This window comes from Ochotona curzoniae, unplaced genomic scaffold (genome assembly GCF_017591425.1).
Source record: "Ochotona curzoniae isolate NIBS_2020 unplaced genomic scaffold, NIBS_Ocur_1.0 contig_4792, whole genome shotgun sequence".
NCBI classification, from domain to species: Eukaryota; Metazoa; Chordata; class Mammalia; order Lagomorpha; family Ochotonidae; genus Ochotona; species Ochotona curzoniae.
This window is the reverse complement of record NW_024466389.1, coordinates 11,647,474-11,660,237: the sequence shown is the minus strand read 5'-3', so window position 1 is coordinate 11,660,237 and position 12,764 is coordinate 11,647,474. Positions and strand designations below refer to the sequence as shown.

At 56.5% G+C, this 12,764-nt stretch overlaps 1 protein-coding gene across 3 annotated transcripts in view; it reads left to right on the top strand.

Annotated features, from left to right (window-relative positions):
• The window catches only part of CAPZB (capping actin protein of muscle Z-line subunit beta), a 97,285-nt gene that overhangs the window by 48,282 nt on the left and 36,239 nt on the right, over positions 1-12,764 (top strand). For all 3 annotated transcript variants that reach the window (XM_040988008.1, XM_040988006.1, XM_040988007.1), the window contains exon 2: positions 2,309-2,398. In XM_040988008.1, coding sequence (XP_040843942.1) covers positions 2,309-2,398 — 90 coding nt within the window. The remainder of the gene's footprint in view (positions 1-2,308; positions 2,399-12,764) is intronic.

The window sequence follows — 12,764 nt, the reverse complement described above, 5'->3', positions numbered from 1 at the left end:
TCTGCCTGTTACAGTTCTTTGTGAGCTTTGTGAAAGCAGTGGCATCCTAAATAGAACCCCTCCTCCGTTTTTAGGGTCGTGCATGTTATTGCCACAGCTCTAAGTCACCCACATGTTTTTTATTCTCCCGTGTTGTTCCTGTGCAGACCCCTTAGGGTCTGGGATAGCTCCCAAGCCAAATGGCTCCAGTAACTCTAATTTTAACTTTTTACAAGCTGTCACTAAGCTCTCCCGTGTTGCTTCACTTAGGGGAAGCATTGAGCCATTTCCTCATTTTGTGATAGTTAAACATCCTTAGCCTTAGAAATCTGTTGTGAAACATTTCCAATTAGGATTAATTGGGATTATGTAAAATATGAGGTAGATGGTTGTGGGCTGGGGACTGTGCTGCCAGCTGCATATGTCAGGCAGAGGAGGACCTCCTGGGAGGACGCCCGTCTCCCACTGGCACCCCTAAGGCTGGGTGCGGCCCAGGCCCAGGGAAGGTTACAGCTGCACCCTTCCGCGTGGATCTTCGCTGACCAGGCTTGCCTTGTCTGTCCTGGTTATTGCCCTTCTGTTTCTGATGAATCCCCCTGGAGCCCTCGGACACTCAGGATTAGTCTCTGATTAGCTAGGCTGACCGGTGTCAGGGTTTGCTCTTCAGAGCCAAGGGAGATTCTTGATTAGCTAGTTAGGGTATTCTCCGAAGCCCACGAGTTGCGGGTGGTGTCCGAGTTAGAGCTGTACCGGTTCAGGAAGGAGGCCTTGTTGACTGAACAACGGTGGCCAGGTGACTGTTTGTTGGGCCAGGCATCCTGCCTTGTGGGGCGTCCTGCAGCTTCCTCTGGTGGGACAACCACGAAGTCTCTGTCCATGTTGGAACAAATCAGCTTCCGTTGAGAGCGCCATCTTAGGCCTTCTAACAGGTCTGACTCGATTCTTTTAAGGTTTTTTTTATGTTTATACACCTGAGAGAGTACTTGGCTATTTGGGAAATTTGACTATTTAACTCTAGTTTTAGGCAACAGGAGAGGTCAGAGTTGACTCAGGAGAAGCTAATAAAGTATTGTTTTAATTTTGAAATATTTCTAAATCTCTGAGACCTCTGTATGTTTACACTAACCTATTCATTAAACACAGTATTAAACATGTCGCAGGTGGTACTGAGATTCTAGCAGGTCTGTTCGGTCACTACTGCCCCATATTAAAGACCAAAACTTTCCTGAGGAGAAGTTGCCTGAGGTCGTACAAGATGGGGCACAGGGGCTGAAGGGGTCCCACCCACAGTGACGTGGGGTTGTACCACCTCCGCTGCCGGAGGGGCTGGGCCGTGTTGGCCTTGGCCGACGGTGCCCGTGAAAGTGGAAGTGCATGGCGCAGCTGGGAATTCAAGGCTGCTGGGATGTTTCATTAAGCAAACAAGTGATAGGGTTTCTGGTGTGGGCTGTTTTTTCTTCATTGTGTCCCAGAATAAATAATCACTGGTAACCATCTTGAGCACAGAACAAAATTGTCTTTTTTTTTTTTTTTTCTTAACGCTGAAAGTGCCATGTTAATATCTGAAAGTGAGCTGACTCCAGGTATCAGTGTCTGCTCACCGTGAAGGGATCCTTGCCCACAGCCTGTGGCGGTGAGAGGCCTGGAGACCAGGTCGTGATGCCCAGAGGCTGTTGCCCAGTAGGCACCCGCGGCAGTCCTGGGACATCTGGAGACACTCTTGAGCATGTGGAGAATGGTGAGATCCCCAAGTGGGTCTGAACAGAGCAGGTCCCGGACAGAAGCCAGCTCATGGCGCTCCAGTGAGCCCTGCTTGCAGCTCATGAGTGTGTCCTTGTTCGTCCCTCTCTGCCAATGCACTGTGCGGTTCCTGTGTGCACGCCACTGCTCAGTACGCCCGCCTCAGTTCTTCCCTCCCGCCATCTCTTCCTCTTCTTACCACGGGGTGACTTTGTGGCACTGATCACGAAGCACTTGCTTTGCAGCTCGATAAGCTGGAGTCATTGTGACCCTCCCTGTCCCCGTGGCGGTGGTGATGCTGTTTACTGTATGTGGCACCTGCCTTGCCTGCTGCAGGGAGCTCTCAATCGTGGCATGGCTCCCGTCTTAGTCAGGTGTGCACAGGACCTGGGGACAGACGGTGATCAAGCTTGGTTTACACAAATGAAGTACTTTTCACTGACTGATGCATCTTCTCTGTGCGAGGCCTGGCCGAGGGCCCTTTGCAGGGATACCTTGGGCAGACAGCAGGTGGGACACTGCTCTGCCAGGGGGTTGTGTTGTTGTGTTATCACAGATGACTCAGATGCCTTTCTTTGTCCCTGTACAGAGTGACCAGCAGCTGGACTGTGCCTTGGACCTAATGAGGCGCCTGCCTCCGCAGCAGATTGAGAAGAACCTCAGCGACCTCATCGACCTGGTACGTGCCTCCCCTTTCCTCCTCTTCCTTGCCCGTTACCTGCCCCCTCGCCGAACCAGTTACGCCTGGGGCTTTTTCCTGCTCGGAGTTCAGAACATAGGAACCCAGCCTTGCGGGGCCCCACAGTTTCTCTCAGCTGAGGTGAATTTCACATGGTGGTCTCTGTTTAGAACCACCCACGTTAATAAAGCCAGGATGGGGTTCTCAGGTGGATCGCAGGCCACCGTGTCTGCAGTGCTACAAGCTGGAACTTGGGCACAAGAAGAGGGGGAACAGACCCCCAGCTGGTGCCATTGTGCTGCTTGTCAGCTTTGGCCTCGCCAACACTGGGTGAGCGTCCCCAGCCCATGCATTGTGCGCGCTCACTCTGAGGGGACTTCCATGGCCCCATGTGGAAGGGCTGAACAAGCGCTAATTGGCTTTTATTTTTTATTTTGCTTACTCATTTTCCTTATATTTAAAAGACAGTAGCCAGAGAAGATCCATGTTCGGAATCAAAGCGGCGTTGCGCCAGATAGGCAGGAGGCGGCCGCTTGTAGCATGCCGCCTGGGGGGAGCTGTGTGTCTTTGCCGGGCCAGGAGTCTGCCGCTGCCCCATGCAGCAGATGTGGGTAGAAGCTGCTTCGCTGGTCTGATCCAGCCCTTCCCTGGGCCTGATGCAGGGCTGCTTTTTCTCATAAACTTAGCAGGAACATGTGTCTGGCCAAGTTGAGATTCACACTGCTAGTTCTGTTACTGCTGACCCATTGTGGCCATGAGGGGCAACGATCAGGCTTTCCCTGGAGACTCCTGATGTGGCTGGGCATTTTGTTCTTAGCCAGTCCGGTACTGCCTCTCCTTGGGGACAGGCCTGCCCAGGAGTCCCGGGCCCTGTGGGGACAGTGCAGCACTGACAGTATGTGAGGGAGAGGACCAAAGGGTCAGTTGGCAGGTTGGGGCATGGGCACCAATTAAAATGCTGCATATTGTCTGTCACCAGGGGTTAGTGTCCTGGTGACATTCCGCAATGGCTGTCGGAGTGTACTGCCTTGCATTTTGAGCTGTCTCCTCCAGTGGGTGCTGGACAGGGCTGGTGCCAAGACTGGGGGAAGCTGACAACGGCTAGCATCTGTTGAATGCCCAGAGCTGAAGTGGGTTATTTGTTGTTTCCCCATTTGGGGGGCAGAGAGAGAGAATGTATGAGGAAGCGTGCTCCCATTTGGTGCTCCCACTCCCAGTGCCTGCCCTGCCTGGGCCGGGGCCAGGCCGACTCCAGGAGCCACATCTCCCAGGTGGGTGGGAGAATCAGCTACTTGAGCTGTTGCTGTGGAGAATGCCCTTAGGTTCACAGATTCTAAAAACTGCAAACATTAAAGGAGATTCCCTCTTCAGAGCTTGGCCATTCCTTTGTAGCTTCAGGACACCGACTCCCCCTTCCTTCCTTGGGCTGTGGGGAAGGCAGCCTTGGGGTCCACAAGCTGGAGGCCACAGCAGATCCCATCACCCAGAGTAGGCTGAGGAATGAGTGTTCTCAGAACCTGTCTGATTGGAGCCTGAGGAGTGTCAGAACAGCAAAGGAACAAGGCTTCCCAGCAGCAGAGGACTGACAGAGCATGCCTCCTGCAAAGGCTGCAGTTTGTGCAGGGCACTGTCTGGGCAGTCCTTGCCCATGCGGTGCCTGTACATGGAGTGGTGGACGGGCTTTGTCCTGGGTCCTGAGTGACCCCGGAAGTCCTTGCTGCTGACTGCCTGCTGTTCACCTTAGGAGTGAGAGGTTTGCCTTTTTTAACTGAATTTGCAGAATTGCTTTGTCCTGAAGGACTTGATCTGTGCTGAGTATGCTGTTGTGGTTCTCAAGTTCACGTGCAGTTTGAGTTCCTCCCCAGAGCTGTAATTTCAGAAAATTCACAGTGTTATGAGTCTCTCCAAAAGCTAAGCATGCAGGGCCTTTGTTTGGTGTAATCGGGGATCAGCCGGTGTTTTCAGAGCACCAGTTGCGCTTCTCCGTGCAAATTGCAGGCATTTCCCCATGCTCACCTAGCCGAAACGGGGACCAAAGGTCCTGGTCATCCAGAGAAGGCTCCAGGGGTGAGACTGCAAAAATGTTAAGATGTACCAGGATTCTCCACGGGGGCAGCCTTACTTGGAAGGAGAAGCCAGGCAGCAGTAGGGAAATGGATCCGTGTTGGTATTCCGGTTACAGGGCCTCATGAGGGGCAGCGTGGTAGGTGCTGGGCAGCTGGGCTGAGGCAGCCCGATCCTCCTGCCGGATCAGCTTCTCCGGCCTCAGCACTTTGGCTGCCTCCACATTGGAGTGCATGCTCTGATTGGTGGGCAGTGACCTTCCTATGCAGATGGCCTTCTGATCCCACTGTGTGTGAGTGAAGTCAGCTGAAATCCGCTGGTAAGCTGTTTCAAAAATACCCACACCCCCGCGTGGGCCCCAGAACGCGTGATGAGAAGGTGCTGCCGTGGCTTCCTAACCTCTGCCCTTGTATGGCTGTGCCTCGCATGCTGGCAGCAAGAGTCGGCCCTTCTCGCCCGGGCTGCATCCTGTGCCCTGAGCCGAGCGAGGCACCTGCTGTTGCAGGTTGACACCCAGCGGGTCGCCGGTCCTCCGCCTTTATAAGAGCACACCAAAAATAGCTGTGAATCTGTATGACCAGGCAGGAGAGTCTGCTTGCAAACATTGGTCACCTCATTTTAAAATGCCTTCTTTTTCTCCATTCTGGTAATCCCCTAAAGTTCCAGCTCTGGGATGTCCCAAGACTCTGCTCCAGCGATGGGAAGGCTTTGAGCTGGCACGGCTGCCAGGCCATGCTGGCCAGGCCCGAGGGTTGAGGTGGAGGAGACGTGGCGATGCTTTAGCAGGGCGTTAACGATTTGATCGCTCTTCGTGTCAGTGTGTGCCTCCTCTTAGTGGCTGAGATTGCCTCCAGAAACAGAAGGGTCCAGCTGGGCATGGTGTGCCGCCTGCCAGCCGCAGCGGCACCTGTGTTTGGAAGCGCTCATGGCAGACGTGCCCTGCGCCAGGCAGCAGCTTGTCTGTGGGGAACAAGCTGTGACATGGGGGTCTGGGGTGCATGGATGCTTCTACAGAGGGAGGCCCCAGGGAGCCCGAGTCCCAGAGGACCCCAATCCTTGTTCCCAGGGAGCTGCCCGGGGATACTGCTCACACATGCTGGTGACAAGGAAATTAAGATTGACAGCATATCTGAGAGTCATTAGTTCTTGTAAGGAGCTGGAGTCTTAGCGGAACGGCTGGGATGTGTGAAGCAGCCTTCCTGGCACTGGCAGCCTCAGTTTTGTCCCCAGGTGTGAAGGCCTGCTAGACACAGGTCCAAGGCCGCCTCCGCACTGGGGTCGGACACCCCCTGCTGTGTGCTTGCTTCTTAGCGCCTGCACACCCAGAGTGTCCTCCTTGCCTCAGACTGTGGTTCTGTTTTCTAAAGGGGATCTCAGTTTAGGTGGAAAGTTAAGGAATTCGGCAGTTTCTGTTGGATGTGTCCGATGAGTCACGCCCAGTGTTGCACCCTGGGAGGACTGCGGGCAAACCTCGGGCCACACAGGGATCCTTGAACTGGATCCCAAGGCCTGGGCCTGGGCCGTCGTCCAGCTGATGAGCCCTGCGGTGGGTGTCACGCTGGGGACTGAGTTATTCTCTGAGGGTTTGGTTGGCATTTGATGTGCACCACTGTGGAAGGTGCTGGCGTGCTCTGGGTAGGGCTTTCTTGGGGGAGGCCTTGGTGGGTCGGCTTTGCACCGTGTGTCTGTTGGCTCTGTGGCCACTTGCTTCTCCTTGGAAGGTGGCACAGGGTCTGTGACGGTCCTGCCCGACTGTCAGGGGACTTGTGATGAGGCTGGCGGAGGACAGGCACTACGATTCTGCAGAGAAAGGGACTTCCTCCTGCCCAAGCTCCTCCCGAGGGCAGGAAGAGCTATGACTGTGCTGCTCAGGTCAGTGGCCAGGGGTGGGGGTCGTGGTCATCCAGAGGCAGATCCTGCTCAGCCCACACAGCGCTGTTGGGCCCGTGTGTCTTAGTACTGTTGGACCCATGGTGCTGCGTGTTGTATGTGGTCATGTTGTATGTGGTCAAGGCAAGCTGCTGTTCTGAGCAGTGCCTTATACAGCCTCCCTGAGACTGCCTGCAGCAGGTGTGAGGCTGCAGGCCATGCCGGGTGCTGGTCTCTGTGAGTGACCGAGTCACATGTCCCATAGCAGCCGCTGGCGCCACATGCACCCAGTTAGACAAGATAAGCAGAGGGACACTCCCTCTAGGGGCAAGGAGGCCAGGAATGGCAGCTGGTGTACTCTAGACTGAAGGGCTGAGGCCTGGGGAGAACTTAGACTGTGGCCAGTGAGCTTCATTTCTGTGGGAGGCTGTGCAGTAGAGGACAGCCATATTTCCAAGGGACTAAAGAGTTAGCTGCGAAACCCGAAGACGCCAGAAAAAACAATATGGTCAAGCCTGTATAAGGTGTTGAAACTGATGGCGGGATTCCGGGTTTTGGCTGACTGCAAGCCAAGTTCACAGGGAGGCTTGAAGGCCAAGGTCATACTCGGGAACTAGTCTGGTACCCCGTGGTAAAGAACACAGCCTCTGCAAGTCATCAGACACCTCCCACATGGCTGCTGGGGGACAAGAGGGGACTTGAGCAGCTCATAGGTAGAATGGGGGAGCCATGCTTGTGCCCCAGGCAACTTCACTCTGGGAGTGCTGCCCTGATGGGGCGTAGTAGGAGTGGGGATAGTCCGTGGAAACAGAGCCAGCTACGTGGACAGGTGACTCCCCATGGGGACAGCATCAGTGTGTCAGACTGACAGGAGCCAGAAAAATGCGGGTCAGACCGAGATGGGCCCCCTCCTCAGACAGCCCTTCCTCGGGCTCAGCAAGTGGGCGCTGCTGCTACCTGGGCCGTGGCTTGCCTTTTTCCCACCGCCGCCCCTAGGCAGGGAGTCTCTTGGACGAAGGCAGGGAGTGGCCGGGAGAGACGTGGCACCAAGAGGCGCCTTGCCCTGCCCGTTGGCTCTTTGAGAGGTCCCGATGCTACACAGAGCTGAAGGGACCATTCCCCTTTAGCCCAGCCTCTCCTGACTCATGTTCACGGCGGGCACTTGGGGACACAGGGGCTCCTAGGAAGCTCCTAGCCTGCATGTCTGCTGGCCAGGAGTTTGGGCCCTGTTGGCAGTGGCCCTGTGTGTGATGTTTGCCGGGTCTTTTCACAATCATTCAATAGAAGCACAGCTTTTCTTGAACATCAAAACACGTGTGTTCCTTCAGTGGGGAGAAGAAAGCGTGGTGCGTGGGAGGTGGGGACATAGCGGATCTGCCAGGGAGCAAGCAGAGCTGCGTGGCTTTGGGTGTGCCCCCGCCTGACCTGACACTGTCTGGCCTCAGCATCCTTTCTGTAGAATGTGGCTGGTCTCTCTTGGAGTTGAGTTCTGTGGCCCACAACTGCCGGGGCATCGCCATGGATACCCTTCTGTTGACGCCCCTGTGTTCCAAGCCCCCCTTGGCTGGCAGAAGAGGTGTCTGTTCTCTCAGGTAGTGTGGCTGCATCCCCTGCCCTGGGCAACACACACGTGGACAGAGCAGAGCAGCGTGGGGCAGGCAGGCAGGGGTCTCCTCTGGTTTCCTGGGCCTTGGCGGCTCCCGGTCCCAGGACCGAATCCCACCTGGGGCAGGCCACCTCCCCTGCCTGGGAACGCCCTTCTGCTGTCCACGGTCCCAGCACTTGACCCTTGTCCTCGTTGAGCTGCTGGTTCTCTGATCCTGTGTCTGCTTCCTTCCTGCACAGCCGGCCCCTGGGCGGATCCGTCAGCTGTTGAGTGGGCCCGCGCCTCCATCCCTCTCTGGGTGTTTCCCGAGAGTCTCCTAACTCACGATGCCTGTTTTAGACCCTTGGGACACACGTACCTGTGAGGTGCTGCCTACCAGGGGGCCTAGGCTTGAAGCTGCCTGCCAGTTTGTTATGTCCACTTCCTGGGAAACTGACTATTTCACTTCCCCTCCCTCTGTTAACATGCTGGTGTTAGCGTCCTCGGGAGTTGAGGGTCGCGGATTCCTGCCTCCACATTTCTAGACTGATCATTCAGTTTGAGGCCTCCTTGGGGGTTGCAGTGCAAGATGCTTGAGGGCCCTTGTCTGCAGCACGCCTTGGCCATGTGACCCAAGTCACAGTGCTAGACTAGTGCCTGGCTTGCGGCAGCTGTCTGTGGGGTCCCGGGGTCATGTCAGCCCCACATTGGGCTCCTAAGAGGCAGTTACCGCGTGCCAGCTGTTTGCTGGATTCTGTCTTTAGTTGAGTCAGACCACATTGTGAAGCTGAGTCCACTGCGCAAGGAGCAAACTCAAGGCACTTCCACGGGGTGGGCCCTGTCTGACCAGTGACAAATAAGGAGCCTGGCCCGAAGGCCCGTGTGAGCCCCGGTTGTTCCAGGGATGGCTGTCTCCTTGTCACCACAGGTCCCCGCGACAGCTGCCTCTGAACGCAGACGTCTTCACCGTCGGTGCCTGCGGGAGTGGCTCGGTCTGCGCTGAGCGTAGCTTTCCCCTCCGCTGTGGAGGGCGTCTTGTGGCCTTCCCCCGTTAAAGATGAAATGCTGATGGAGATGGACACATCCATGGTAATGAGCACGTGGCCCGTGGCCAGGCCACCCCTCCCCCGGCAGCCTCGCTGCCCAGGTGGCAGAGGCCAGGTGAAGGAGTCCCCAGCTCAGCCTCTCCCTCCGTGGGTCACGGGTCCCTGCCGCACCAGATGCATTTTATTCATTAGTCAGTTGCGGTTGCGCCTTTGCCACGTCTGCCGCTGCCTTCCTGGGCCTGTGGAGCTCACAATTAAGGCTCATTAGAGACCCCGTCTGTCAAGGCGCCCAGAGCCTGCGTCCAGGAGGCCACGCGGCGCAGCACGGGGTGTGCCCGGTGGCTGGGGGCTTCCCACCCTGGCTCCCAGAGTGGAGTCTGCGGATGATGGCTGAGCACGTTCTAGAAGGAGGCAGAGCTGCGGATTTCGGGGTCCTAGTGGGCGCATTGCCTTTTACGTAATTGAAGCCTTCAAGCTCAGAGCGGAATTGAAGTTACAGTTGGTGGTGGTAGGAGTTTGTCAGGAGGAGGCTTTGGAACAAGGATCTGACAGCAGGCCACTCCGAGCAGACTCCGAGCCAAGTACAGAAGAGATTTAATTACAGTTAATCTTGCTCTCCCCCTTTCCGGAATGTATTGGGACACTTAATTAGTATTGATGGGAAGCTAAAATAACACCCCAGGAGCTGCTCCCCAGGCTGGCAGTGAATCGCCCGTTCCTGAGCACGGGCCGGGAGTGGAGGCGCTGTGGCACTGCGGAATGACTTCGTGCTGCCTCGCCCTCTCTGTCCTGCCCCATTCCTTGACCTTTGCATATCCATGCGTCTTCCTGGGATTGGCTTCCAGCACTTGGGGTGGGTTGTGTGGGCAGCACAGAAACCCCAGGAGGACACTGCTGGTCTGTATCCACATCCCCTGACATGGTGTCTGACCCAGTGGCCCTCAGCCCTGCAGCAAGGACTCGCCCCTGGCTTTTCTGAGCTGTGCCATCCAAGCTGGAGGGGCAAGGGGCCAGCAGGCCCTCTGGAGACCTCAGTGGGTCCCCGTAGGCAGGTGGTCATGGAGGGTCAGTAATCCTGGGACTCTGAGGATTGCAGAGCTGGTGGCCCCGAGTAAGCTACCTGGGCTCTTGGCCTCGGTGTCTTCACCCTTGCAGTGGGCGAATTAGCACTTCGCTTGTTCTCAGAGAGAATGGTTGCAAGCGCTAAGCAAAGTCGTCCAGGAGGGGCTTCAGGGGTGCAGGTCTCAGTTGAGTGCAGTGACGGAAGGTGACAGGAGCGTTCCTGACGGGCTTGCTGGCTGCTTGAGGTGACCGGAGCAGGCTGAGGTCTTTCCCTTTCCTATGACCACAGCACTGGCGTTGGGAGGCACGTGCCTGCCCCTTAGCTGTGTGGCCTGTTCTTGTTTGTCCAGGACAGCGGGAGGCGGTGTTGTCCTTCAGCCAGGAGAGGGTGGTGAGCCATGCCGATTTCACTGTGAGTCTTGAGTGTTGATGCTGTGGCTGTTAAGCAGGGCATGGTGTGGAGGAACTGCGGGAGGGAAGCAGGCCGGAGGGCCCTTGCCTGCAGCTTGGACTGCCAGGAACTAAAGGTTTATTTGCAAAAACAAGGAGTCGGGGGATATCTTTGATCTACTGGGTTACTCCCCAAATAGCTGTAACAGCCAGGGCTGGGTTAGGCCAAAGCCTGCAACCGAAACTCCATCCCAATGTCCCACAGAGGTGACAGGGCTGGGGGCACATTAACAGGAAGCTGAATCAAAAGCAGAATAGCCAGGATGGGAACCCACACTCCAGTCTAGGATGCTGGTGTCCCAGGTGGCAGCTTAGCCTGCTGCACTGCAACACTGGCCCCTCAGGTCACCTTTAAGGAGTACGTGACACCCTGTCTGGCCTGATCCTCAGGGAGCGTTACTGTTGCTCCCCAACCCCAGGTCCCCCGAGTACGGCAGTGGGCATCCCTTGGCAGCCAGAGCACCTGTCTGAAATGCAGCCGTGGACGTGTCCTGGGAGCAAGCCCTCAGAATGCGTCTGGGTTCCAGAGCTCTGGCGCTGGCTCATCCCTGCTCTGTGTGCCCTTGCTTGCTGCAAGGCCCGTTTCTGCTCCTGCTGGTCCTTGTACGTGCCGTCCCCTTCACTGGGGTTCCCTTCCTCCGGCTCTGCTCCCGCTGGCTCCTCATCTCCCACGCTGCCTTCCGTCTCACCCGGCCATGCACTGGCTTGTTCTGCCTGTTGGTGTCACTGTGTGTTGCTCACTTTGGGTCCTCGGTGTCACGCACCCACCTGGGCCCCTGCTGAGCGAGCTGGAGTGCCAGGGGCCGAGCGTCTTGTCACAGAGCTCTTAATCACAGGAGGCAGATACCCAGAGGGGTGTAGGACAGGCTGCTACCCCAGTCGAGGAATCTGAAGTCTGGAACTTCCAGAGGGCCAGCGGGACAGCACGTGTGGGTGAGGGCGCACGGGACCTCATGTGCGAAGTCACAGTGGGAACGCATGTGCACTACAAACTAAGGTACAAGATTACCTTCAGGGCTGTGTGTGAGGTGTGTGTCTGGGAGGTCTGAGAGAACTTCGTCTTTGCACTCAGGTCCCGTCCATTTGAGGATAACACCTGTTCTGTGGATTGGACATTCCAAAATAGAGGAGAGAGAATCCGGGCAGGTGGGTGTGTTACCTGTGAGTGTAACGTGACACCTGATCCCTGTGCCATCAGCCTCAATGGCTACAAGTGCCTGCCCCCCGTTGGAGGAGCCCCCCTGAACTGTCCTCCCTTGCCCCCCAGCCTCCGGGGCTGTGGTGAGAGGGAACACTCTGGGGGAGGCCCAGGCCCCTTGGGCACTAGGAGCAGCCTGCTATTCCCGAGGGAGCCTAAATTTAGCAGCCTCCTGGCTCCTTGCTTGACCTCTGGCTTAGACCCCTTGGTCTTGTTGTTTTGGTTAAGACTTGGTAACTTGGGGCTCCAGAGAAGCAGACCTGAATGGTCCGACAGAAGGAATAGAGCGGTGGCAGCTGTCGGGGGACGGTCGTGGCCTTGGCTCCCTCACACCCCTGGATGTCGGAGGGAGCTGGGAGGGGTGACTGGCGATGTGCTTGCGGAAAGGCCCACAGCCGTGTGTAGCAAGGACGGCACCTGCCGCTGAGGGCTTGGCTGCTGTTTGCCTCTCCGGCCCGGGTGGTCCTGCCTTCCGCCACTCGGTCAGCTGGGGCCGCTGAGAGCGTGATGTGGCCTTGACGAGCGCGTCGGGCACAGCCGGACCCTGGTGCCTGCCCGTCGCGTCCGCATCCCTGCCGTTGTGCACTGAGCAGAGATGAGCAGGCCGGCCCACGGCCCTTGTAAGTCTTTCCCTAATTAGAGGCCCTCCCAGCTGCGTGCCTGGCTCCTCTGCCTCACGTCTCCGCCCTGCTGTGTTTGTGTTTAAAATTCCATCTTTCCAAAATGTTTGCCACTCAGCAAGTCTCCTGCTGAGCCCCAACTTTTGTTTGGGAAAAGTTTTGTTGTTTTTCTAACTTTTTGGTTTTTATTCTGCCTATGTACAAGAAATTTAAGTCTCTTTAGAGTTATTTTTGAAAACGCTCTTGACCTTATTATTATTTTTTTTTAAAGCATGATGTGTGGACCTCACTGTGGTCCCTGGCGTCCAGCTGTTTCAGCAGCCCATATTGGTCCTTGGAAAAAAAGAGCAGACGCACCGAGGCCCCTGGTGGTCCTCCATGAGGGGCAGCCGTGCTGCTTGGAGGGCTGGCCAGCAGGATAAGCCGCCACCCTCTCAGACCCTGTCCTCTGGAGCCAGAAGGCAGGGGTCCT